At 35.3% G+C, this 27,945-nt stretch overlaps 2 protein-coding genes across 4 annotated transcripts in view; one reads left to right on the forward strand and one right to left on the reverse strand.

Moving 5' to 3' along the window:
• LOC143183969 (PTB domain-containing engulfment adapter protein 1) overlaps positions 1–21,037 on the reverse strand; it is a 32,291-nt gene extending 11,254 nt beyond the window's left edge. Inside the window, exon 1 of one of the 2 annotated variants that reach the window (XM_076385841.1) lies at positions 20,894–21,037. The gene's annotated coding sequence lies outside the window, so the exon portion shown is untranslated. Of the gene's footprint in view, positions 1–10,101; positions 10,362–20,893 lie in introns of those variants that run through there. The other variant, XM_076385842.1, reaches the window with a different exon arrangement.
• Positions 21,038–21,946: 909 nt separating this feature from the next.
• LOC143183967 (uncharacterized) lies at positions 21,947–27,944 on the forward strand. 2 transcript variants are annotated; one of them, XM_076385839.1, is made up of 11 exons: positions 21,947–22,086; positions 22,522–22,584; positions 22,951–23,079; positions 23,157–23,291; positions 23,383–23,540; positions 23,819–23,884; positions 24,212–24,362; positions 24,449–24,649; positions 24,737–25,367; positions 25,445–25,721; positions 25,811–27,944. In XM_076385839.1, exons 1-11 carry the CDS (start codon positions 22,012–22,014, stop codon positions 25,962–25,964), a joined length of 2,040 nt encoding a protein of 679 aa, XP_076241954.1. In that variant the 5' UTR covers positions 21,947–22,011; the 3' UTR covers positions 25,965–27,944. The 2 variants fall into 2 exon arrangements, with proteins under 2 accessions (XP_076241954.1, XP_076241955.1); XM_076385840.1 differs by lacking the exon at positions 23,819–23,884.
• The last annotated feature ends 1 nt before the right edge of the window (position 27,945 follows it).

Here is a 27,945-nt window from a genome sequence, read left to right on the forward strand (position 1 = left end):
GGCATTGGGATCTTGTAAATCGTGAGAAGCAGCAAATTATGTCGGGATTTGTGCGTGGAACAGGGTTTCGCAGCTGTTTCGATGTACAGGGTGGTGTCTCAGATTTTTGACCGCTTGGGAATCCTACAAATTCAGAGGAAAGGATACCTAGAAAATATCAACTTCTATACAGTCAATCTTCGATGTAAATGGTTATCTTTTTCACGATCGAATCTTTTAGGCTATGAAACAATTTTTTTCAGTTATTAATAATAGAAGTCTAAGTAGGCTTCATGTAAAATTTTGTGACTCTAGATTATCAGGTTTCATACATGTTTGAAGATCAATATTGCATACATGTAGCTAAACGTATAGTAAAAACAAATATACTTATTTGTCGTTCAGTTATTGCGAGTTAAAGTACAAAATTACCATATATTTTTTAGGCTCATTTTAAAAAGAAATTTATATACCTTTTTATACATGACTTTACACACTTGTCTAATTGCCGTTAACACGTTGATCACTACGTTACATTCATTATTTAGCAGTTTGTTTAACTTTTGAATAATGTTACTTTCAAACAAAACTATTTCTAATTAATTACTTCATTCATTTTATAGTATTTTTTAACTATTAAATGGTATTTGCGATTCCTACTAACTTCTTCCTATTATAATTATTACTATATAATTATGTAATTTGTAATTATTATTAGTAGCACATATCAGCTATTAGGTCATACCTGGGATGCACTATATAAAATAGCTTCTTTCCAAAGTTTACTCATGAAATATAAATCTAGAGACACCCCGTATAGGAATCGACAACATGCTTCAGCTACACGGTGCATGCAACACCTGTTGCGCGGAAGCCTAGTCCGAGTCTACAGGGTGTTGCGTTCAAATTGGTTCATGGTAGGCTGGTAGGCAATGCCAATCGAGTTAAGAGGAGAATAGAAGGAATCGTTAAAAAACACGCCACGTGGGACACGTGCAGCTTGCACGCACAGCACGTGTAATGATCGTGAAGATGAGAGGTGTGCATGTAGCCAACGAGTCGCATGATATTTACGCGACTACGTCAGGTGAATCTCTGGCGAGAGACGAAGATAATCGTTGATGACCTGTCTGCTCAATTTTACGTAGAAATCTTTATACAGATACTCTCAGATACCTCGCATTTGTCGTAAGAGTTAAGACAATCGTTAATATTGCAATCTTCAGTAGATTTTAATTTTACCCATAAAACATGATCGATCTTCTCATATAAAATTATGATAAATATGGCGAATAACAAGAATAAAAATGGTAAAATAGTTTTAGATTTTACTTGCTGACATTACTTTTATGGCATTTTGGGATTTCTTGGCAACACTATATGTCAGGGAACGGGTGATATACCTTCTTATAACGTTATGATATTTTTAATATTCTCTACTATATTATAGAAAGAGATGACATATACATATCTATGTATATTTCTTTTTTACTATAAATTCCTCGCGACGGCCTTTGTAATGTCATACAGATCTTCATTCTTCTGTACATATATCATTATCAAATGCATGCAGCATATAACACTGTACCATGGTTTTGTTTGAGAGAATTTTTAATTAACTTAGAAAAAGTAAGTTTTGTAACGATATAATTTTCATTTCCCTTCACTCAGTATTTCTGTAAATGAAAATGCTCCATCCTTGAAGGATTAAAATTTAATTGTCTTTCAAACTTTCTTTCGACTGACACTGTATCTTATCGCGTATCAACAGCGCTTGTGACAGTCTCAGGCAAGCACAAATCTACCGATCAACCGAGCTCGTATACGTCACGGGCATATGCGTTAAGGGGTCAAAAGTCCCATGTAATTTTTTGAAAGCATCCTATCTGATTGCTTGCAGCTGTCTACCTGAAGGCTTTCCCATTTCACCGATTCCCACTGTTTGAAAGGCGGAAGACTCGATAATTGACAGCACCAGTTAAACTGACCAATGTTGACAATCTTTTCAAATGATTTCGCAATTTATAGTGTGGTTGTTCAATTCACACGTTGTTAAAAATCTAAATGAGAAATGTCGCAAACTAATTAAACTTTAACAATCTAAAACATTTCAGTAACGTTTCTATTATACAACTAAATAGGTACTTACTATTAATCGATCTGAAAAGGTGTAAAGTATCTAAGTTGATTGGAGTACCATATTGAATACTCTGCAAGACTGAAATCGAAATATGGTAAGTGCTAAATGGAACACGGTGCTTTCAAGACTGTCATCTTAAGTTTCAAATAGACTAGTTGCTCGGTGGGGAGGGAAAGGCCAGAATCCATAGGCTCCTCGATGAGTATTTCTAGTTCTGTGCAAAATAGCGTTTAGGAATGGAAAGTGTGACAATGCACAAGCTGTACCGACAAAGCAAATTAAGAGAATAACCAGTGACTAACAGAATTTTTGCAAGAAGCTGTCACCCAAAATTCTCTTCTATCTGAAATAAAGAAAGGAACTGATCTTCTTTATAGTCTACATCCAACAAGTGCGCCATTGCACTTTCAGGAAGTGAGAAGCCCCTCAGCTCATCTAAATGCGAACGAGAGGAATGCATGTTCCCTAATGCCAAACAGTCAGGAGCTGCGACCATTTCTCGCGTGCCCTTTCTGCGCCTACGAAAATCATAGAGCTCGTATCAATTGCGCGGCATTTTTCTGCATTCCACGGGAATGATGCACCGCGCGCGAGTAATGTATGCTAATAATACCGCGCGACGCGAAAGTCACAGCCGTTCCGCGTGTACTCGCCGAGTATCGTGTTACCGAGTATCCAGTTTAACTGCAAGCCACCTTCCATAAGTCATTCCTGCGCGACTGTGGTCCCAGCCTCGCAGTTGTCCATGAAAAACACGGAAACCACGTTCAACGATGCCCAAGACGCCTCTTGTTCGCCGAAGATGCTCTATCGACGCATCGATCGTTTACAAATCATTAAAATGTATAATTACCGAGAAGCCATCGTCATGAATAATGAATAGGCACTCTATAATGGTCGCGCGCGTAACTGCGTGCTCGCTCGTACCCGGGATAATGTCAACAACTTTCGCCACCAATTTCGTGCGAGCCGTGAACGAATTCTTGGCCGCTGTGGCGGAAGCGCGCTTTCTTTCCCCCACTGGTGGGATGTTGGGTGACTAACTTTCTGTTAGTCCTGATTCAACAAAGCATCAACTGATAACTTTTATCTACATGCTGTTTTTCAAAATACAGACTCATTCATGCTTCACTTATTGAAATTTGAACAAAGAACGGTATTCTTATTAGTCAGTTGACTACTGCAGATCTGAGGTCACAAAAGGTTTACATGAACATACGCCAGATATGACTTTGCCTTGTGTTGCAATTCTTCTGTATATAGACAGATATAGGTATAACGTATGTAACTGAATATTAGTTTTTGAGTTTTACTCAAAAATTTTGTTTTTCTATTGGGTTTCATTGAGTTCAACAATACATAATGAGGTGAATTAACTTCTAGATACATACATATGTTGTGACCGGAGATGATCACTTTGAGCAATTTCTCTAAAAGTAGAAACTATTCAGCTTATAATACAGACTGTTAAATATGAAAACATAAAACAAACTGTAACTCGAAAACGAAGTCATATCTGGAATATGTTTATATGAATTTATTTTCTAATTTTAGCGTGCTAACTCCATTTTTACTTCCAACATGCAACAAGATATCCTGCATATAGTGGCTCATGAAAATACATACCGCACATGTATTACCAAAGTGACACAATTCAAAGAAGTATGTTTTTCAGCAGAAGCAAAAAACTACTTATGAGTTTAGGAGAAAATTATTTATTAAATATATAATATTGACATAAAGAGTAGTTTTACTTAATGAAAGTTATTTTACTTGAATAATTAGTCTAAAAAATAGTTATATGTTACTTGCATTAAATAATTTTCTTCTTATTATTTAAATAATTTGTAATCTATATTTTATGAGTTCTTTGAACAAATTCTATAATTTTGATCTTTAGCTAGTAAACTTTTTATAATGAATAGAGGTACACTTACCAAACTGGTTTATAACTGTAATAAAAAAATCACGTTTTTTGAGTTGTGTCACTTTTAAAGTACCTGCACGATATGTATTCAGACTGTCGCTATCGAAATTTTAACATATGTTAAACTTATGTTATGAAAATAATACTATAACTACTACAAAGCACAAGTATCGAGATTATGTACCTATATATTTGTAGCGAATCAGATAATGTTGGTGAAAATTATAAATCATCCCTTGTAAAGTTGTTCTGAAAGAGAGTTACAAAAGTATTCGAACACAAGTATGCATTAGATTTATCCCTTATTCTTTTAATACTTAATTGATCTATCTTTAGTTGTAATAACATGCCTAAGGACGGTTTTCCATACTATGCACAAATTTTGCGCGAAAATTGCGTAAGTAGTACATACGTAATTCACCAAGAAGACTTTTGGCTAAATTTAATTTGCACACAAAGCTTGTGACTTACTCCACAATATACATACATACATGCATACTACAGACTTAATTCTACATTAGAATGTATGTTGTCGTGTATGAATACAAATTTTGTCCTAAACCAAGTATAATTATCGACCATGTAATGCATTATTATATTATAAACGGTTTTTAATTCATTTGCCCCATGTCCAACAGGGAAATGGCCTGCAAATTTCGTATTGCAACCAGGTAACTGTAAACGTGTCGCGCGGAGACGCGTAATTACTCTATTAGATAACCGTTAGAGAACGCACGGGATCGAGACAGAATTTATTGGACGACAACAGGGTAAGAAAAACAGCGAAAGAGAGCAGACGCTGCGCCAAGGGGCAGAGAATTTTCTAATTGTCCCGCGGAGACACTGGCACCGTTTAAGTGACCATCAAACGCAGTTTTTCTAACAACTAACCCCGACCAATCCGGCTCTATACGTATGTTAATGGCAGGTTGCATAACGTTCAAGGTGAGACTCCCCCACTGTTTCACCGTTGCGGTCACCATGTACGGTCGACCAAATAGTTGACGTTGTTAATTCGATCTTTGCCAGCTGCTGCTGGTGTTTGCTCCTCTAGCAAGGAGAAATTACGCTTAGACCTTGTATGTGCTGCTGTTTTTAACTGAAAGATTTACTCTGTAGCTGGAGTCGGTAAAAGGTACTGTTGAATGTAGTTTCCAACAATGAAACTACTTTCAAATCTTTAATCGTTAGAAGAACCAGTAACCATTTAGTGGTATCAAAATAGAATTGTAAAAAGGAAGTATTCATTTGGCATAAGAAAACGAGTAATATTTATTAAGTACATGATCTTTAATTATAAATCTTTATCATATATTTAGTATATAATTGGAAAAGTGTATTACAAAGTGAGGGTTATATTCGGGGTGTTCCTTTATACTTTATAGAAATTCTATATTTCTAACTTTTAAACAACCTCTTGTTTTTTACTGGATGAACAATTGTAACAAATCGACATATTTCAAGTAATTACTTGCAAAACTGTCATATTTGCAGCCAAGTATGTATCGACGTACTTTTAAATACATTTTTCCTGTGATTAATTGCTGTGCTCCAAAGAGTATAATTCCCATCATTATTAAAAATTAGCCTGCGAAACTTTGGTAGATCATTTGATAAAATTCAATACCTCAATTTTAATTAAAAAGATTCACATGTTTAATGAAAATGTTGGGAAGGTTTCATGAGTATAGGCTTGCAACAGGTGTGCAGATAAGTGACCAGTTTGCGAGGAAGAATAATTGCCAATCCCTGGGTTTCTGAATCCGACACCTGGTTCACCTCATGGTGCCAATGACCTAACCGGACGAGCGATTACACGCTTCTACGAAAGTATGCTGCCCACTTTGTACTGATTTCTGTTCTCTTAATTGACTCTGATTGCTCTTATGACTTCAAATCAGCTTTCTGGGTCCTCAGATTTCAAATTTCCAGTGGGTTGATTCAATTGAGCATGTGATTGACAATATCCACAAAATATTAACGATTATTCTACATAATGATGGCTCATTAAATTCCTACTTCTCAAAGTAGCAGAAGAGAGGCGTGCAATGTCAGTGTGATGCAAGAAGAGGACACAAAAATATACTGATATCAAGAAACTATACCCATAAATCATCATTTTTCTCTGTAAGATTATTATACATAATTTTTATATGATTATTATATTAAAATAACGTATATTTAATATTAAATCGTTATTATACATAATTGTATTGCCAAGACGAACAATGTGTAATAATCGGTTCTGTAACCCAATTCGCGACGTAACTGAAATTAAGAAGAGTTCTTCAGTTTCGACTTGACTGCACATATATTCTTGCTCATAAATATTAAGACACTTAGTACATATTTTTAATGAACTTACGCTTTGCAGTGCGAATTATCAACATTAAATCCTTTTTTTTACAAATTCTATTTCCTTTATTTTTGTTCTAAATTAATTAAAAATCACTACATAGGTGTTTCGAACCATATATGTACAACGCTTCAAACGTAGCATGACGAAATTAGGGTCAGCTACCTTCTATTAAATGTATTCTAGTTGAACTATACTATATGAATGTGAATAACTTAAATTGCTTAAATCTCCGAAACTGTTGAATATGTAAAAAATGTGTTTTCATCCTGATGTGGTACAAAACAAAATGCTCAACAATTAATGAAACTTTTAAAAATTTTTTCAGGACATTTGTTATGATTAAGTAAATGTTTTGATATTTTTGAGCGGGTCTTAAAGTCGTAGGAAGAAAAAAGTAAGTCTTTCAAGAGTTACAAACGATCGAAAAAAGAAGTACAAGATAGCGGCAGAGAATCAGTGATCTAGGTCAATCACTTAACGTTTGTCGGATATTGTCACATTCGATTGACACCGAGGATTCGTCGAAAGTGTTTTCGAGGAGAGCGTGAAATCGAACGCGAGATCGTTGGCGCGTGGAGAGCCAAAAGAAAAATGAAAACACTTGTCGCGCGTTTCTTTCGCGAGTCATTACCCGCGCGGAGAATCTCTGTGGCGCCGTTAATCCCTGATTAACTATACATTTAACAGGGTAAACCATAATTGCTACTATTTTTCCAGCGGATGCAGACAATTAGAAAATGGCTGGCTAGACGCACTTTCTCTCAGACTTGCACACCGTGATGATCCTCGGGGCGATATGTTTGCAAAAAAAACACGGGTCGTGATAGTGACCTACATTTAACAGGATATATAAAAAAGGAATGATCTTTACCTCGATTTATCAATGTTGAAAGAAATTGTAACCTTTGATGCCTTTGTTTCTTTTCTCGTTTTCGGAAAACTCGTTCAGATTAACATTTTAACATCAAAACTAGTACAGTTAACAGATGAGTTTGAACCTAAAATGGTATCATAAAATGGTAAAATGGGGGTCATGAAAATCAATTTCACTCTTTATATGGTTCCCACTTTCTTCAAACTTAACTTTGTACCTGAATTCTAAGTTGAATGATGGCTACACATGACTGGGCTAGTCATTTATTTCTAAATATTAAATTAAATTATGTTTTAAATACTGTAATAACATCAAATATTGTAGAATACTAATAATAACTCGAGAAATTTCAAAATAACTTCAAATATAAATAATTTTAAATATTTACGCGATAGAACTTGAAAAAATTTCCTCTTAATATTGGAACTCCATGTACATATTTTGACTAACAATAAGTATGTACACGTTCCCGACATAATTACTGTTGAAAGACAATTTTAAGTTCACAGATTCCTTTACTTCAATTGATGAATAATCATTTTAATTAGGAATAGCCGAGAAACTTTTCTGTTCCACACAGCGCGAGCGTTTTGTTATTGTTTTCCTCACTGTGCACACTCAAACAAGAGTTGTATTTCATAGCAAACTCTCGTTGCGGCAATCGTCTAGCGAGTGTTGCGTTACAACGATTGCCACGAAGCAAAATAGTGGAAAAAATCGAAAAGGAACGACCGAAATACGATGTTTTCTCAGCGACTACGAGTCGGTTGCGTAACACAGCGAGGCCTACCGATTATTGCTGCACATCTATGCGTGAACAATTTTCTTCGCGAAAACTCAGATTAACGTTTCTGAATGGGAAGCAACGGAACAAGACCTTTGTCGCTGAAGATTGTCGTCATTTAAGCGTCGTTCAAACGCATTCGCGCGATAGAAAGAAGAAGGAATGGAAACCGCGACCGAGGCGCCAGTCGAGTCGTTATCGCTTGATTCAATTCCGCGAACAAGCTTTGTGCTCGCTTTTGAATGACGACCTATGACACTCCGTTTTCGTATTCGGACCTTTCGTCACCGATAACTGCGTCTCGCCTGCATATGCACTCTGCCTGACGACTTGAATGTTTTTTAAATTTCCTTATCGCTAATCGGACTTATACGCACTAACGTATTTGAACATTTTGTGCGATTGCATTTGGAAGATTTTCAATTCTTGCAAAACTGCAAGCGAAATTAATTTTTGGAGATATGACGAATGACAATAATTAAATACATGTTTGTTATGTGATAATGGCTGCATGTAGATACCTAAACTGTTAAATGTTTTTAATGGTATAATTAGAAATACAGCCAATATAACTGATATGATTATTTATTGTGCATGGTTCATTTTTTTAGATCACTATACTACTCTTGAATTAAATGCAGCTAAATAAGCCGCATACAATTAGACAAAATATAAATAAACATTATTACTTTGAATTATGTGCTTTCTTAAACTGTTGACTTTTCAGCAGACATTTTCACAGTTAGTCGTAAAAATCTATATAGATGAAAGTACTTTAAAAACTGTAATCTATGTATAATCATGAGAGTTTTAATATGATTGTAAGTATTGTAGACATTTTGTTGGTTAAGAAAAGGAATATACTATCTAAATAACACTTTTGTATTGTTTAAAGCACTCTAAATGTAAATTTTTGCAACTAATTACAAGTACCTATAAGTAAATTGTCAATAGTTCTAGCGTTATGGTTCGCCAAATTCTCAAAAATTTTAAATGTCAATATGAGAAGACTTCTTAATTGTAATTTCAGAATACAATAAATTAAATCACATTTAACCCACGTACACTGTTCAACTAACTATTACATAAAGATATTTACATGTAATTAAATAAATTTCTTCCCTATAGAATTATCTAAATTGCATTTTCAAATTAAAATGTACATTTTAAATACTATCAGCAAAAGTCAATAAACTTTATGCGAATTGAATTCTTATTCAAAAAACATAGAAAACATTAAAAGTAAGTTTTGGGTCAAATAGATTCGAGCAATGCATAAGATTTAAATATCTACAGATTTCATCAGCTTACTCGTCAATTAAAACTATCGATAGCCTATAACTTCAGGTCATCGTATCCAATTACCGAGAAAGTATAACACTAAAGAGTGCGCTACGCCATAAATCTAGAGACACCACGATTCTTAGTTCCTGCCAATTAAATAGTATCCCAGCCACCATCAAGCGTTTCCACTTAAACAAATACCGTTGCTTTAGAATTTTCCCCACGCTTATTGTCGTTCCTCTTGGATTCCTAGCCGAGGCTGATCGATTGCGGACAATTTCTACGCAAGAAAGTAAATAGCACGACGATGGTAGAAAGTAGAACGTCTGAAAGAAGAGTCGAGGATTTCACTTGCAAAAAGAATAACGTAATCTCACTCGTAGACCTTTTGAACAGCCGCGAAGTTGGTCAATGAAAAGTGAAACCCTAGAGAGATTCAGTTTTTCATCATCCGATAAAAGATCACTACGCTTCTCTTCCAATTTCGTGCCATGCCACAACTCCTAAACAGATAATTCAATAACCACCCAATACCAGGAGACTGATCACACAACACAACATATAACGATAAACAATGACTTTCCAATTCGAAAGCCACGGCATGCCCCTAGCAATTAAACGACTCGGACAAAGTTGAGGCTCAGATCGAACTGGAGCAACATTATTGCAAGCTAAAATAAACGCCTCCAGGGTGTCCTCGATCGACAGAAACGTGACAGGAGGATGCAAGCTATTGTAAACGTTTCGAACTTACCCAAATCTCCGTGCACGCCGTTTATATCCAAGGGTCAAAGGTATCGCGCGCAACGCATGCCCACAAGCGAACAGGCGAAGCTGAGAAGCGTGGAACCGCGCGGGACCGAAGGAGACTAATTGAACAAAGAACAGAAGTCGAGGAACGCGAGCCGCTCGATGGCTCGTGGAGGACTGATCGAGACGCGCGTTGATTAAATGAACGAAACCGAAGCAAGTCGACAGACGAGCTTGGTAGCAAGCGACTGGTATCGGAGCAGGCCGAGCGCGAGCGACGTCAACCGACTCGACTGGCGGAACCAGTCGTGGGAGTCGAATCGGTGCTGCTGCTGTTGCTGCCGTGCTGCTGCCGTGTTGCTCGATTATTCGGTAGATCGAGGAGGCCTGATAGGTGGTGGTACCAGCCACGGTCGAGACCGTGGTCCTCCTCTACTTTCCTTCCATCCACTTCGCGATTGATTGCCATTAAAGATGTGTCCTACCAGGGAAGGTCTCGATCCACTGCCGTCACAGTTTCTCGCGAAATCCCTCCTCCTGCTCGAATCTTTATGATAATGAAACTGCACTTATTTAGGGAAACTGGTCCCCTCGACCAGGAACAAAACCTGGTTACGTATGTACGTACATAATTGGTATGTAGAGAGGATTGCAGTAGAGACGCGAAACAGACAATAGCGGAATAAAGACAGAAGCGCGATCAACGATCGTAGATGATTCGATAGAACGAGAAGGGATAGGAGGATGGCGGTACCAGCCACGACCGAGACTACAGCTGTCTATCCTCCTCTGTCGCGGCTCATCGAGAGCGAAGGATAGCGTATTCTTGCGACGAGATCCATTTATATCCCTTCGCTCGATGCAATTCTTTCCTCCGCGTAATCGATCGCGATTAATCTGATTTTTAGAGGAGTGCACGCGGGGTTTATTAACGAGCTTGACAAGACTTTATGACAGTGGTTATACAGAGGTTGCTATAACGTCGAAATATTATAATGTTGGAATTTTTTAACGTTTCTATGCGAGGGAGAAACGGAATGCATATAAGTAAACTAAGAGTTCATGTAAAAGGTGTTTTAAGTGTGATTGAAAAGTTTGAAACAAAACGAGAACACAACTATAATTTAATTATTTCTTCGTGTCCTTTCCTATTTCCTATATAAATATAATTTCATGAATCCTATTTTATTTAAGTACCCATGTATTGATTTCGCGAAGTTCTGGAATTGCATTCACAACGATAGAGGGAGTTCTCCTAGCGTCGGACGGTACCTAATGCCGGACATTAGCTATATCTTTAAAAAATGAAATATCACAAAGTGATCAAACTGCAAAAGTAAAGAAAAGATTCCCCTCTGTCCTTTTTGCAGTTTAGCCGCTTTGTCGCATTTCACTTTTTAAAATATATAGCTAATGTGCGCTTTTAGGTATGGTCCTTCGCTAGAGGAACTCCTATTCCTTACAGATGCAAATGTACTAAAAATGGTGATATGAAAAAGGTCAGAGTTCTATCTCTTTATAAATTCTCTGTAACTGAACGAGCGTAATATTACTTTAAGAAAAAACGAAAGAAGGTGGAGAAGGAAAATTCAAATTCTGATCGCGCTGACCAAAGGATGCTGAACCTTTTTTTTCAAACGAGCAGTCAAGAAAATTGTCCACTTCCGAGGTTCCGTGAAACCGAGAGAAATTTAGGACGTGCCTCTGCGACAGGATGCACGCGATATACATATTCGTGCGCGTGTGCGAATCGCGCCAGTCAATTCGCGCTGCCGCGGACTCGTCTTTCCTTTTTCTACGACCGAAGGCACGGGAGCTTAGAACGCAATCGTCTACGCGTGAGAAAATAACGCCGAATTACAAAATCGTCGAGCATGGGTATGAAAGTAGCAGTGCACAGGGCATTTGACGCAAGAACAACTGTATATACAAGTTTTCGTGCGAACGCGCTACGAATGGATCTTGAACAATGAGAAATCCTTGGTTTTCCCTTGCGCGTTATATTCGTTACGACTGACCGAGTGCTTATAACGTGGATCCATGACGACGCGGTCGACCATGTCGAAAATGGATTTTTAAAACATTTTATCAAAAAGTTTTTCTATCGCGACTGTTTGTCCTGCCTTTTTTAGCCGTCCTCGGTTAGACTGCACTAAGGTCAGGTTTAATAATAACTGACAATAGTGTTTCACATTTTGCATCGAAACAGTTGTGTGTAATTTTACGTATGTTTGAACGGATATTGTACAATAATGCCTATGACAATATACTGACAGCCAATACTGTTAAATTACACTTTAGAAGCGTGTAAATATCTACTAAGCGGTTAAAATTCCTTTCTTGATTATTTTTCAATATGAGTGGTAATCATTGATATTGAATTGTAGCTGGAATTTGCTTTCACTTTAATCTGTGCAAACTGTGCAGAATTCGTAATCAGTAAAAAGGAGTTCAAACTTATTATATTTCTGTACTTTGCGGTGTACTGTTTCATGAAAGTTTGATCTCTACACACGTTAGAAAATATTGAAATTTAATATAGCATTCTTTCACACTTTTTTAAAGATAAAACTACTTGCTTTTTTAAAGAATAAAATATTCCAAATTTCATATTATTCCAACTCTTATCGACTATCACAATTTTTCTGAGCAAACAATATGGCAAACGTGGGCTTCATCATTAATATTCAGCATAGCGAAACACTAGCTGTTAATGTGTTAATCTAAAATACAATTAAGCATGAGAAAAGTTCGATGATGCTGGAGTAACTTTAGGCGCTTAGAAACACGAGTTCTCACAACGCACCAAACAATCTCAAACATCGAAAATCTCAATGGAATACATTAATATCTCTCGTTATTCAGTTGAAGTATCATAATTGACGACAAAGTAGAATTTTTAGAATACAGACGCACCAGCGACGTGCCGGAAAGAGTCAACGACAAATCAGAGATATGATATCAGTGACGTTTGAGAAAAAAGAGAATCTCTTTAAATACGAAATGCTTGTGTTTTGTTTAATGCACACGCGTGCCGTGTCCGCAGACGTCACACACGGGAGGAGCCGCGTGAATGCGAACGTGAAAGAACGGACAGGTTTTAGGTATGATTCAGCATCGATGGGGAACCGGTTTTTTCACATTATGCTTGCCTCCCCATTCATTATCCGATTGAACAGGGAAGGGACACGGTTGCACAATTTTTGTTTTGATCATCTGCCGCCGACGAGCTTCATCTCTGCGCGTGAATCTCCATCAGTGGCAGCGTTCAAAGAGACTACTATGTACCTGTATGACTCCATTTTCGGTGCACGTAGAAAACATTTAAGATTGTAAAATAAATGTGACGTTGCTTTGAAGCTAGTAGAGAATAAACAAATTAGAATTTATTTAGAATTTATAATTTGTACCGATCTATTTGATTACCTCTTTATTACCGATGATGAGATGAAAAACCATGTTTCTTAATACAATGTATAAGTAATAACTTATCTCTAGGGACATGGTTTAGATCTCAAGTAATGTGTTGGTAGCTCACTTTTGCCTTGTCAAAAATGTGAGTGAGGATGCATGAAAAACAAAACTTGCTTTCACCAAATGGTCCAGAATGTGGTGAACGCAATAACGAGCTAATGATTTCTGTATTTAGAAAATTTGGATCTTCGCTTTATATTCGATAAATGAGTCGTTCACAGGCCAAAATGATTAACTCCATCTTTTGAATATTTTAAAATATTGGTTCCAAAGTATGTACTCGATTAGTGTTTAACTTTTTATACTTAAAATAAATATAAATATTTTTGTTTTGTGAAGTTAATCGATTTCGCAAATGAACGATCGCAAATAAGATAAATGACAAATAACACGATGAACAGCTTTTAAGAATTAATCAACGTTTCAATGATTTTTCTCAGATTCTTCAATTAAATCACTTGCTCTAACATAAATTTCTATGAAATAGCCTTGTCTGTTTTTACAGTTACAAATCTTTTCTACCGTTGGTTAACTATTTCTCAACTCGACCACCTTTTTGGAACTTTCCCGAGTTCCGGTTTCACTGCTCGCCCGTTACTCGGACAATGCTCAATTGCTAGCAAAGTCATCTTGGAAGGTGGATACGCGCGAAAGCAGGGAAAGTGTATCTCGATTCGCTTATGCTTGACACACATATTAGTGGTAGCGCATAAGGTACACTTGTATATAGTTAATATCGGTTCAGAGAAATCAGAAGCCGTTTCAGAGCACAGCTCGAATTTTGAGAATACTGTTGAACGTGAAGATAATGGAGGGGTTCGTTTCTAAGGATAGGCAGAAGGGAGAGGCTCGTAACAGTCTTATTTTGCGTGCAGAGAGAAGAGACTTGTCGTGATTTGCTTTTGCTTTTGGGAGAGAAGGAAGCTTGTGTGACCTCAAAGAAAGCTTCTTTAAGTTTCTAAGAAAGAAGGCGATTTCCTTTTTTCTCTGAAGAAACAAGGAGCTGATGCAATAAGGAAACTTGGTTGCAATACGGTATTTCTTCGAAACTTGGCTGCGATTGAGGTTCAATGATGATCAACTTTCGAGGTTGACATTTTTTCTTTGACAAATTTCGATATACATGTATCAAAATGTAAACTATTGTTCAAAAACATTGGGCATTCTCCATTATTCAAACAGTTTTTCTTTACAATTAGATATCCTAATGTTTCATTACAAATATTGCTCTTATGTATAAAAGTATATGATTTAGAATCGTAACTGAAGTTGTAACGAGAATATTGATTAAAGAGAATAATTATTTTGTTTACAAAACATACTACATAGATACAATGAAAAATATTAAAAATCTCTTATAATTTGGATCTATAATACAATTTCGACAGTCTACTACTTCATCGTTTTAAATTTCAAAAAAATTATTAAAATTAAAAGTAGAATTCGTCTATGAAAGTTTTCATAAATTTATATTATTTTTTTAAAAAATAAATTTGTTTCATGATTCTAGTGAGTATTTTTAAACAATTAAATAAAATCCCATTATCATAGCAGAATAATCAACATTCATTTAACACATTGTTGACCGGCAATTTTGCTGAAAATTTATCTTATGTCACCGGCTATTATTTCGTAATTGGATGTGAAAATAAAATAATATAATAAACTTTAAATAAATAATATAAATTATATACTAATATATAAATTATATAATAATAAAATATAAAAATAAATAATATAAATAAACTTTAATAAATTTTATTTATTATTCAACTTTTAATATTTCTTTTTTGTATAATAAGCGCATCACGAGTTTACTCGTGGCCGGTCAGCAACGTTCGGCCTTGAAAACACGAGTTAACTCGTGACAGGTCAACAATGTGTTAAGCAACACTTTATTTCCTTGAAATCAATGACCTCTATAAAAAAGACACAAACTATCCTCTCTGCTTTCCCCTCAAAATGCAGTAAAAGAATTAAAGTTCACTTCGTACTAAGCTTCTGACCCTACTGTGACCATAACAAACCCGTTAGAACTGTTTTCACAATTACACAATTACACTTACACTTACATACCTATAAATAAATGTATGTTCCATCGGATTTTCCGACAATTACTACCATCAATTGTGCAACGAGCACTCAATTCGCCAACTGAATCTTAAGCTGTGTCATTTGTCTGTCATTCGCATCGAATAATTTTAGTAACGTTGTTTAAGGTTTAAACAATAGAAAATATTACTTCGCGGAAATGCTTGTCTCCGTTCTCGATCTATCGTCTATACGGAAATTATACGTCGCGAATCTATCAATTCTATTCCTCGAAGTATTCCCTCTTCCATGATAATAATCGCTGGAAAATCACAGAGCCTGAGCGCCTAGTAGAATTTCAATTACGCCGACAGTTCAGTGTCCGTGGAATTTACTTTCGTATGAATTTTGATAGACGGAAGAGTAATCTGTCGAAACGTTTTCTATAGCCTGGCAGATGAATACCGATTACCTTGCTAGAAATTGTGATGCCAAGCTCGTGTTCGATTTCCGTTATTGTGAAAAATGAAAGTGAAAATTGAGACAAGCTAGAATAGAACTGGAAAAGTTCATAAACGTTGTTAACGCACAGATACGCGTTATCATTGTTCCTATAGTTTAGGATCATGTTTCGTGTGCAGTGAGTATCACAAATCTGTGTAGTAAAATTCATCGCTTATCAGGTGGGCGTACTTTTTGCATTAGTCAATGACTTTTATCGAATTGTACGTACATGTTGAGGGCTTATTTGACTATTGTCCAATATGCACATAGACAGAAGTTCCTCCCAATTAGACGTATATTCATTTTATACTGCGTGCAATCTATCAATGATACACGTTAATCCAATTGTTATTAATACTCTTATAAAATCGTTAAAAAAATGGTAGTTGACTTGATTTATCGTAGAAATTAAAACAAATGGAAAGACTCTGGAAATTAAAACGTTCTCACTTTTCAAATTCTCAAATATTCAAGTAAGTATTTAGATTCCTCATTTTTAAAATGTGAAATTAACATGAACAGAAAAAGCGACAATATTGTAAAACGAAAGTTCACAGAAGGTAGTGGTTGATGAGTACCCTATTACTTTTGAATGAAGATGTTCTATCTAAAAAGTGAGAATAATTTCTCTCATATGTCTATGTTAAGATAGAATCAAGAATTATATAAAAAGAAGGTTATACAATTTAGATATACCTGTACATAGATATAGTAGATGCCCCATAAAATAACAAAAAACACTGAGTTAAGGTAGAAAAGTTTACATAACGTTTATTACTTAGAATGACCGTTTAAATAATGTATTAAGACTTCAATTGACGAACTCTAAATCTTCTGCAACCTCAATTATTCAGAATTTCGATTATTCGATGCACTAACTATAAAAGTACAGCAAAACTTCAATTAACACACATTCTATCATTTAACAACGATCAAGACTAAAAATGTTAACCTTCAAGAGAGTGATGTAGCTCTACATTTGGTACTAAATGAGTCTGTCGATTGAAGTACTTACGTATTTGTTAGCGTCAACGTATTTTAAGAGAGTTTGGGACGATTAGCCGAACGAGGACGTGTCTTTAAGAGATTTATGATAGGATCTTAATCTGCGTGTGGCTGATTGAGGGTGCATGAGACTAAACAGTCCCGTTGGCGACCGATAGCTGATGGCTACGTTGGGCCTCCCAGCTATCGGGTGTTGTGTGACTGTTTGGAAGAGCGAGTGTTTAGAGAAGGCAAACGGCCCGTCACCGTATTACCAAAGAATGGGAATATTGTTCCTAAAGGATCTGGCCACGGAGTGGGGAAGGCTATACCTTCTGGTAAGAGAACTGTGATGAACTTCACGGCATTTACCCCAGAACCGTTGTCTAAGGAATACATTCCTTATTCTTCGTGTTTTTCCGACATATTATTGTATTTACAATCAACGATGACGCTTCAACGACTTGCAACAATCTCAGAAAATAGAACACACACGGTTTTGGATGTACACGAACAGTTCCATCGTGTTAAAACGGTATAAACCATAAACGACAAATTTGAAGAGGAGCGTGTATCTTCATTGCGGCAATCGCGACGAACAATTCGCGCGAGAATCCACAGCGAGAAAATTGGCGTGCGTAATTAACGCGTTAATGGTCGGTGAATGCGATTTCCGTGTTTGTAATGGGCGACGCGACGATTCTGGTTACCAGTACAACGCGTTATTCTTCGGAATGGCCTTTTCCACATGCGTGCTCCTTTGGCAGAGCCTCGATCTACGAATACGTCGACAAAAACACAAGCCCGCATTAATTACACCTTCTTCTCGTACACCGTGCACGTAATCAGCTGGTTCCTCCGACCATGCTCTTGACCGCCAACAACCATCCTGCCCGCATTTTTGGTGCGCCAACATTGTACCGCCATGTGACAAGTCCATGTCTCATATACTGGGTGATCGTTTTGTCTCGAGCATTGTGGTAATCGGTAGTAGAGAATATTTCGACGTGCATTTCGAAAAGTAGCTCGTCTCATCCCAGATAGCACACGACGTCTTGAAGACGTCTATTTTATGTGCATTTTATGCCTAAATGTCTTACGACATAATTTAGACGTCTTAAAAATATCCAAGAGCGTACATCTTAAAGACTTGCAAAGTTTACGTCTATAAAACGTCTTAAAGACACACTACATGGACGTCCTAAAGATTTACGCCTTTGGACGTCTTAAAGATATCTATTTTTTGTCTGAACGTCTTATAGACGCAATTTGGACGTCTTTAAAACGTCTTTAAAACGTCTTATGAATGTCTTTTAAGACGTCCTAAAGACAGACTGATTTATAACATCAGACATCTCAGAGACGATTTTTGGACATTTTTAGGACTTTACTGGATGTTTTTAAGACGTTTTTAAGATGTCTCTGTGCTATTTGGGCATAGCAAAAATAAGTGGCTAATATAGCTGTTACAGATTCCTCGAAAATTGCTTCTGTTTATTTCATCAATTGATATACAATAATTTAAAAATTTCTTTAGTTTCTTTAATGTTTAGAAATATAATATAAAAACCTTTCTAACTGGAAATGCTCATTTCAAACAATGAATACTTTGATTCAGAAAGCAACATCCTCAAATAGAGGAAGTTTGAAATCGCAGACGTTTCATATTTTGCAACTCGATACTCTCGAGAAACCAGCGTGTCAACAAGTATGTATAAATTTCATTATACTTGACAAATGAAGGGACATGTACGTCAGAAGAAAATAATACCCTCAAAGAAAAACTTTCCCAATGACAAGTAGAACTTTGTTTCGACGATTTATTCTTTGAATCTTCTCGTCGTTATTTTTTAAGTCATGAAAGGAATTGACTGTCGTCTTTGAACAACGATCTCGAATTCACGAACAAAAGAACACGAAGACATGCGAAACCAGCGCCAACAGGTTGATCGTGCCATATGATCACTATTACTCGTTTTTACCAGTCACGTAATGGGCTAGACACATGAATTGAACATTACATCAATCGCTTTGTGCGTTCTATGTTCACCAAGGAACTAAATGTTAGAACAATTTTCTTGCTAGTATATCCGATATAACTACTACTCCAAACATGAAAAGCCAGTATATTTTTACATTACAATGAGAATACCTATTGATGAGAGGTAGAAGATTTCTTAAGAGGAAAATTGTTCACATTTAAAAGTTTTATTAAACCATAATTACAGTGAAACAAACAAATGAGTCATGAAAGAAACTTTATATGGATACATTAGCATATAGACATTATAATAGTTCATAAATTTTGTGAGAAATAAAGAGACTAAAACTGAGCAATATTTTCTTCAACACTTTACCTGTATTACGCAGATATTTTCTAAGTATAGAAAATAAAAACAACCAAAAGAGTTTTAATAGAAAATAGATCAACATTTTTCCTGAAGATGATCAGGTTTTTTAAATTCCAGTACACGACTATGAGTACTTAAAACCATATCTTCAGAGCACAGCATGCCAGTAACTAATAGTCAACCTCAGAATGAAACTTAATGGGTACATATTACATAATATAAAGTTTAAAAAACTCATTCTTTATTCAGGGAAATTAAACAACGAGAACGATTTTTATGAGTTCCAAAGCCAGATTTTATAATAGCTAAAATTATTAAATCTCGATCAATAGAAATCCCACCATTATAACCTATAACTTTCTAATTTTCCTATAATTACAATTTAGACTATTTTATCATATTTTCCATATTTTCCGCCTTAATCCTATACCTTACCATCATGAAACTAAAAACAGCGTTCCATCGAGAAATGAGTGGAACAGCGAATGCAATTCAAACTCGAGTGCAAGAGTGGGCGTTCGCGCGATATGAAAAGAGTTATCTGAGTCCGGACAACGCGTGTGCCTTCATTAAACGAGAAACCAGCACAGTAAACGATCTCTCTATCACAAAGAATGCGATCTCTGTTCACAAAGAATAGTATCACTCTATGAATTCAAGCAGCCAGAGTCGAAAAGGGTAGTTTGAGCACATGCATGTACCAGTGTCGTTTGTCATGACATTGGATACATTTTCGTTGGGCGAATACGAAATAAGCTAACTGTGACACGATTGTATGGCAGAACAGCCCTAGCTTTAACAGGCCTTCACGACATTCCCTGGTATTCACGGAACCAACCACCGTTCTTGCTACGTCCTTGAGTCGATTCACAGAGCGATATCGGAAATTTGATTTATCCGTTGGGGCCATTCCTCGTGTTTACAATTTTCGAATCGCCAGTATGTGCAAGCTTTCGTTCACTTTCACAATTCCTGCGCTCTGATTCAGCTTAAAACATACACTCGATATAATACGCATGGTACGAGAGAGAACGCAGCGCGAATCGGAGGATCTTTGAAATGTGCACAGTAATAACTGTCGCGAGGAAAACAGAAAGCGCAAAGAGAAAAAAGGTTTTCACTTGGGAGCGGGCAAGTGGCTTACAGGACAACCTTTCGGTCAAACGAGCGTCGCGTTTGCCAGCTTTTGCCTATGGATCGTAAATTCTCTCATTTTACTTCGAAACTCTATCCGAACCTCTTATACCTCGCCTTTCGCTATTCGGTCTCGTATCCGTGGCGAAGGTGCGCGTAAAAATAACGAAATAGAAAGTCTCGTGTCCCCCCGTTGATAAGCTTCCTTTATCTCGTCCTTTTCCCGTCCGTTGTCTATATCGATCTTCGTTTCGCGCGATCGAGAGGAATTTCGGCGGACTGTCCGCGATCGTGACGCAATGTGATGGTTTCACTCACCGCGACTACGATGAATTGCTCGGCGACTGACGTTTCTGCGAGCGTCGTCAGCTTTCCTTTGAACGTATCCACCTGTTCCGACCGCACAGAACCCACCGATGCGAATGAGAAAAAGTCTGTTTGAGAGTTCAGGCGGGCCTGTCGAGCACGCAGCCCCCTCTACCAGCGACAATCACGCTGGTCGCCATGTCGGTCGCATCGGTGGCCATGTTCCTCCTCCATATGGCGGCATGTTTCGTACGGCCGCTGTTCAAACAAGCTGATGCATCCGCCTAAAAATAAATAGAAGCTTCTTTACATAGCGTTTCATTTTGATGCACGATATACGTAGATATACATATTTTCAACTAACGTTAACTTGAAGTATATTTGTTTAACGTTTTCCATTTATAGTTTGGGCGCGAAAAAATCGACTTAAATCATACCCATTAAGTCCCCGTTTGTTTGTGCAGTTAATGTAATACGTTCTAATTCTTTTTCTAGGGAAGAGATATACCTATATTATCTAACCCGTGAGACTATAACCGCTTGAAAATAGCTATTCTTTATAGTTGTATAATTAAAGCGAAGTATAAGTTATTAAGGACATTGCTTGTGAGGACGTTCACCTTACACTCCCCACCTTTTAAGTCCATCCTTTCCTCGACTTAACTATAAAGTACCTAAATCTAAGAGAACATTGAAATTAGAACAAAGGAAATCTTAATGCAACGAATGTTACCAGATTTATTTTTTTAAAAGTGTGGAACAAGAATATTTTTTGTGCATAAAACAATACACGAAATTTCTACCGTTTCGGTACAATTATACTGCACATTTTGAACAGTTTCTCAATACCACTATGGAGGTTGTTGCTTCTGTAATACATTACATATTATTAGTTGCATATATGAAAGTTTCAATATTTCTATATATTGGCTTTTAACGAAGGAAATTGATAATGTTATTAGGAAAAAAGGAATAATTAGAACAACGTTAAGACTGTAAGTGCCCTTGACCGTTCCGGTGGGGACGGCACTGTTAGTTTGCTTTACCATTCAACATGGCCACCTGATAATGTAGCAGACGATACAGGTGGTATGAAAAATTGTAAATAAATTTTGATTCTAGCTTTAATTATGAGTGGACGTGTGCAGAAGGAAAGTGTCGATAATTCTGACCGTGTTGACGATGCTGTGGACCCTAGAGTACAGGTAAATTAACGTGTTCTTAGAGAAATAATTGATGGGTTCCCAGGGGCCAGCCACTTGTGATATTGACATTTCCACGTTGCTTCGGGTAAAACGCTTGATCATACGTAATTTTTCGTTAAAACTCTCCTTGATTGTTCAATTTATTGAATCGATCATGAACACTGCAAATGACTATTGTTTTCATGGGCACACGTTTTGTTTGCCACGTTGCAAAATGCTCTATACTATTTGTTCCACTTTTCTTTGGCCACCGACTTATAATATTATTATTAATATTATTATTATAATATTGTTATTAATATTGTGTGCACGTGCAAATCATAAGAGTAACTAAATATATTATTTGGAATTATATTTATTTTTAAATAACTAAGTCCTACTTTGATCTCTAACAATTATTGGAATTAATTTTTTTATAATCAATTATTATTTTAGATTGAACTTGAAAGATTGAACACCGCTACTGATGATATTAACAAACTCGAGGTTGATTTGGATGTAAGTATAACTGAATTGTTTTTGTAGGATTTATATTCTTCATGCAAATAACTCTTGATTTCAATGAATTAAAATAACAGTATCTCCCTTATTGAACGATCCAAATTAGTTTTTAGTTTTGAAACTGGTTTTTAAGTTTTAACTGGTATTTAAGTTTCGAAACTAGTTGTGATTACATGTCATTGAGGTGATTGCTACCAAGCGTAAGAGTAAATGGATAATGGCTTCACAGATGGTCTTATAGTCATTTGTATCATTATCCCAAGAAATGTTTTGTACCTTGAAACTTCATTGCAGTTATACTTTGTTTATGGTATATATTTGTAAGTTTCATGAATTTTTAAAATGCGCATTTTATTTTTTTAGGAGGCAAGAGCCACTTTCAGAGAATTACTTTGTGAGTCTACACTGAAAATTGAGAGTTTAGCTAAAAAACTTGGTACTTGTATTGAAAAAGCTAGACCATATTATGATGCCAGGTTTAAGGCAAAAGAAGTAAGAGCCATTCAAAATGGATTGCATATCATTACATTTTAGTGATTTTAATCTAACAATTTGACTGCGTCTTTAAGGCTTTACAAGAAACGCAGAAAGCAGCTATTAGATTCGAAAGGGCCAATAGTCAACATGCAGCAGCAAAAGAAATGGTTTATTTAGCTGAAGAAGGATTAAGAACTGAAGGAAGATGTTTCGATCATGCTTGGCAGGTAACATTTATTAATAAGAAATGATTATTTTGCATCATATGTTATGAAAATCATTTTCCACAAAAAACTACAACTTCGAAAACTTTTATAGGAAATGTTAAATCATGCAACTGCAAGAGTCAATGAATCTGAACATGAAAGAGCTTTGTCTGAAGCAGAGCACAGGCACACTACTGCTATGTATCATAAAGCAGAACATGAAGTTCAAAGATTACAACGTGAATTAAAACGTGCAATTGCTAAATCTTGGTATGTACTAATACTTGCTTGTTTCTTTTCAGCTAGTGACATTGAATGATTTTCTAGTTTATTTAATAATGCATGAAATGTTTTGTACTTAATAGATACATATTTCTGTTTTAGAGTCTGACATCCTAATAATAAGTTTGTTTTTTATCCCATGATTTTCAATATCTTCATTTTTATACCATTCAAATAATAATTTACTTTTGAATGTTTACTATGTTATGTTAATTTTGTATAGATATTAGAATATTTATGTCTTTTGGTTATATTCATGTTGGCAGTATGGGTGCACGTCGCAGCTTGCTTCTGATAAACAGTATCGCCTACAGGCACAACTTGCTCATGTTGTAAGTAGGATAGATATTCTTTTTTTATTTTTTTTTAGACAATATTTATTTTATATGTTTGTGTTACCAATAACTCCCTTTTTAATGATTTATTTTTTAAACTATCACTCCCTATGCGCACGGGTTATATTTTTACAAAATATTTAACAAATATAAGTATTCAAATACATAATTTCTGCTTTACTGAAACATGCTTTTTATAATATACATACATTATATTGCATTCTAAATTTTAGTACAGTAAAAGTAAACTTCTTTTAAAAAAAGAAACAGAAAATATATTTCAAGCTTTATCAAAATGTAATTATTAAATAATTTGTCCTACAGGCCATACTATGAAATGAAAGCGCAATTTAATCAAATGTTAGAAGAACAAAAGTTAAGAGTAAGTGCGTTAGAAAGATCAGTGGGTGAGGCTAAAATGACCTACGCAGAAGCACTGAGAAATTTAGAAAAAATTAGTGATGAGATACATAGGGTATAATCATACTTCAATTTTCTTGTAATATTACATAATATTATATTTGATATGTTCTATGATTATTTTTTATTTCTTCTTTATAGACTAGAAGGTATGATGGAGTAGATGACTATAATAAACATTCAAGAGACACAGTTGATCAGTCTGCTACACAACCTAATACAGCAACTTCAACAGACTCTAGTGTGACTGGGTCACCTGATAGTACAGACTATACTAGTGACGAATATCTTCGCCTTCCTGACAAAATGAGTCCTAATACACCATGTCCTGTGCCTACGAGAGTAATTACCTCATGTTGTTTTTAGAGTTTAAAAAATTTATAAAACCATAAGTCATTAACTGTTATTATTCTTTGCATTGTTACCTAGCTTGACAGAGAGCCTTCATCTGAATATTTGGGCCTAAGCAATTTAAATCTCTCCTCTACGGAACCTCGGAAGTATATAAAGCGTGACCGTCCAAAAAGCATTGCAACAACTGATACGAAACATATCATATCATTAAACCAAACGAGTTCTTCGACGTCGCGACTGTCAGATTTGTCAAACATTATTTCTCCCATAGAAAAGCGAGTTACAATTCAAACGCCAGTTGAAACCAATAAAAGCAATCCTACTGTACAAAATGGTGAAGAATGGACGGAAATTAGTTTGAACAATTCTCCGGATGAGATTTACTACAATAATGAAGTATACTCTGACGAAGAGGATCAAATTCCCTATAAACCGCTACCAATGGATCTAAGTCCAGAAAGTAGTAATGTACCAGCCAATGAGGCGAATACTCAGTCACTAAGCGATATAGCTAATCGAAAGAGATTGGTGACTCAAAAATCGTTGCCTGCAATGCCGAGAGGAAACGAAGTCACATTAAGTGCCGAAAAGAAAGCTGAAGTTACAAGGAGTCCATCGGTGAAAAGTAAAAGCAAGCTTGATAGTAGTTTAGCTAATTGGATAACTCGAAGTTCAGCAGGCAGTGAGGCCAGCGGAGGTAGTTCAGGTAAATAGGCGTGATTGCTAGCTTGTGAAAACCTTTTGAATTTAAATAAAAGAGTAATATTGTATTAAATATTATAGCAAACTCTAGCAGGAGACAGTCACTAGACATGTTGTGGAGCGCGGGAACGGGAGAACGCGTAAAAGAGTTGTTGAATCATGGGATGATGATGTTAAACATATCTAGCCTTACAGAACGACGTTCTAGCGAACCAAGAACGTTGGAAAAAGACAAGGAAAAGTCTGAGAAGTCTGATAAATTAGAAGGAAAAGGGAAAAAGGTTCCTAGCCCATTAGAAAAAACAATGACTTATCTGAATGCAGATGAAGAAACGTCCGATAGTGAAAGTTTAGCAAGGTACATTTTGTTTCTATAATTGTTTTAAATGTAAACTGTTTTTGTTTATAGCATTCATTTATATTCAATGTTAATGTTTTAAAAATTAGTGTGGAAATGTTGACGGAGGATCAAATATCTTCACTTATGATGGAACCCGACATTAATCAAGTGTGCCAGGAGGTCTTAGGAACTCCGTTGGTTGAAGTGTGTCCATTGTTACAGCAACTACAATTACAACAACAGCCGCAGTCTTTTTCTTAACAATATCGACCGGATTAAATTCAAACTATATAATAGAAAGTGTTCAAAAGTCTTGATAAAGGAACTAACTAATTAAGGTATAGCTTTATTTATTATCGAATTTGCTACGCAATTAGTTCCTATACTTTTATTATTAGTATACAACAGAAAAAGGAAGATTTACTTTTTTTAATATGAATCTTTCTGTCCAATGTCTCAAGTTATGACATTAACATAAATCGACATAAGCCATAATTACGTTCCACTTAAATTGAGAATGATTTGTACATATTTAATATTGGTAGACATTTTTAATACTACATACGACTATTTGATTTTATTTAATGACGTGCAATATGCATAATTTTGCGAATAACTTAAAGCCTAATGAGACTTTGCGCATAGAAACATTTTAATTATTAGAAAAAGTAATGTAGACATCATTCCATAAAATTCATTTTAAGTAGTATATATTTAGTATACAATTTTAAGAGAAGCAATATATAGAAAATCTTAGATAATTAAATTATTCATACAAATAATTTTTCGTTGATAGAGAAAAATGATAAGAAATTTTATTTCTCTAATTGACTATATTAAAAAAATTTATTGTCTGTCTGTGTTAGAAGTGCAAGTATGTAAGCAATTCGTTTTTTATATTGTCGGGCATGCATGAGCTGAGTCAGCCAAAAGTTTTAAAATACCCGTTATACTGTCGATAAAGTTATTCGCTCTTCTTGTAACAGCTAAGTAGTACTTGTTTAGATAGGACATAATTCTAAATAGAAGGTTGGCGGCTTCGACAAGCACTGTTTCACATACCAAGCTTTAATGATAATTATTAATTGTAATAGTGTTCATCCGTCAAGCTCAGCAAAACATTTTGAATGAATCTTTCTTCAACTTTGAGATATATAGATACTACATTTAACAATTAAGTACCTTGTAGTTGACAAAAAATGTATTTAAAATATAATTAATATATTCAAATAATTATCATTCATAAATGTAGACGATCTAACTATAAATTAGTTGCAATATGAATTGTTTGCAAACATTCAGTCTTCTATGGAGTTGGATCGTCTAATGGCAGTAAAAAAAGTAGTCTAAAGCAAAAAATGCATGCAATATGCCATTTACAAAGAATAATATATACATATACATATATATAAATGCAGATATTTATTTTTAATGTATAATTTTCTGTAAGCAATATTTGTTAATATTTTAAATAAGACATTAACAAATTTTTCTGCAAAAAAATACAGGTCAAACAAATAGGTGACCTTTTTATTGTATATACAGAAGTCTCTGCCAAAGATACATGAAGTGCAATTTAATGAGATAAAAAAATAAAAAGAAAGTTTTTAATTGTTTTATTTTCTCATTTTTCTTTTTTTGCTTTATTGAGCATGTTACTAAACTATTCAAGATATTAATAATGACTGGAAGTTCAAATCGACTTATTGTACACTGAATTATTTGTAAGACTCCAAAATAATCTCCTATATGTATATATATGTATACATATACATACAAACATAGATTTGTACAAAATTTATATCTTTCAACAAAAAAGTATTTTTTTAAAGCAGTTATTTTCAAATTTCTTTCAGCGATTTCGATGAAAAATTAATTTTAATCGTTTCAGTTATTATAAAGAAACCGCTATTTTATTGATAATACAGTAGTTATAGCTGCGTGATTTTATATAAATTAGATAAGAATTTTCACGTAAAATTCTTCATGTTATAAACTATACTACAATATGAATCATTGCCGTCGAAAATTAACATAAACACGTTGTTATCTTCGACACCAGTCGAAAGTGGCCATGCTCCTAAATATTTTATTAGATATTTTCTCGGCTAATTGTAACGATAATGATGGTATATAATGCGAGTGCAAATGATTAATTATGACTGTAAATACATCATATTGTATATGTGACTGTAACTATGTATATATTGTCATCTTCATTAAAGTACGGTTGCAAAATTAT

Source organism: Calliopsis andreniformis, chromosome 9 (assembly GCF_051401765.1).
Source record: "Calliopsis andreniformis isolate RMS-2024a chromosome 9, iyCalAndr_principal, whole genome shotgun sequence".
Taxonomy (NCBI): Eukaryota; Metazoa; Arthropoda; class Insecta; order Hymenoptera; family Andrenidae; genus Calliopsis; species Calliopsis andreniformis.

What these genes read in the sequence shown, in the direction of transcription:
- LOC143183967 (XM_076385839.1), top strand. Translation starts at nt 22,012, where the DNA reads ATGAGTGGACGTGTGCAGAAGGAAAGTGTCGATAATTCTGACCGTGTT. An exon ending in CATGTCCTGTGCCTACGAGA is followed by an intron (nt 24,650 to 24,736) that starts GTAATTACCTCA and finishes ATTGTTACCTAG; the next exon opens with CTTGACAGAGAGCCTTCATC. An exon ending in GGCCAGCGGAGGTAGTTCAG is followed by an intron (nt 25,368 to 25,444) that starts GTAAATAGGCGT and finishes TAAATATTATAG; the next exon opens with CAAACTCTAGCAGGAGACAG.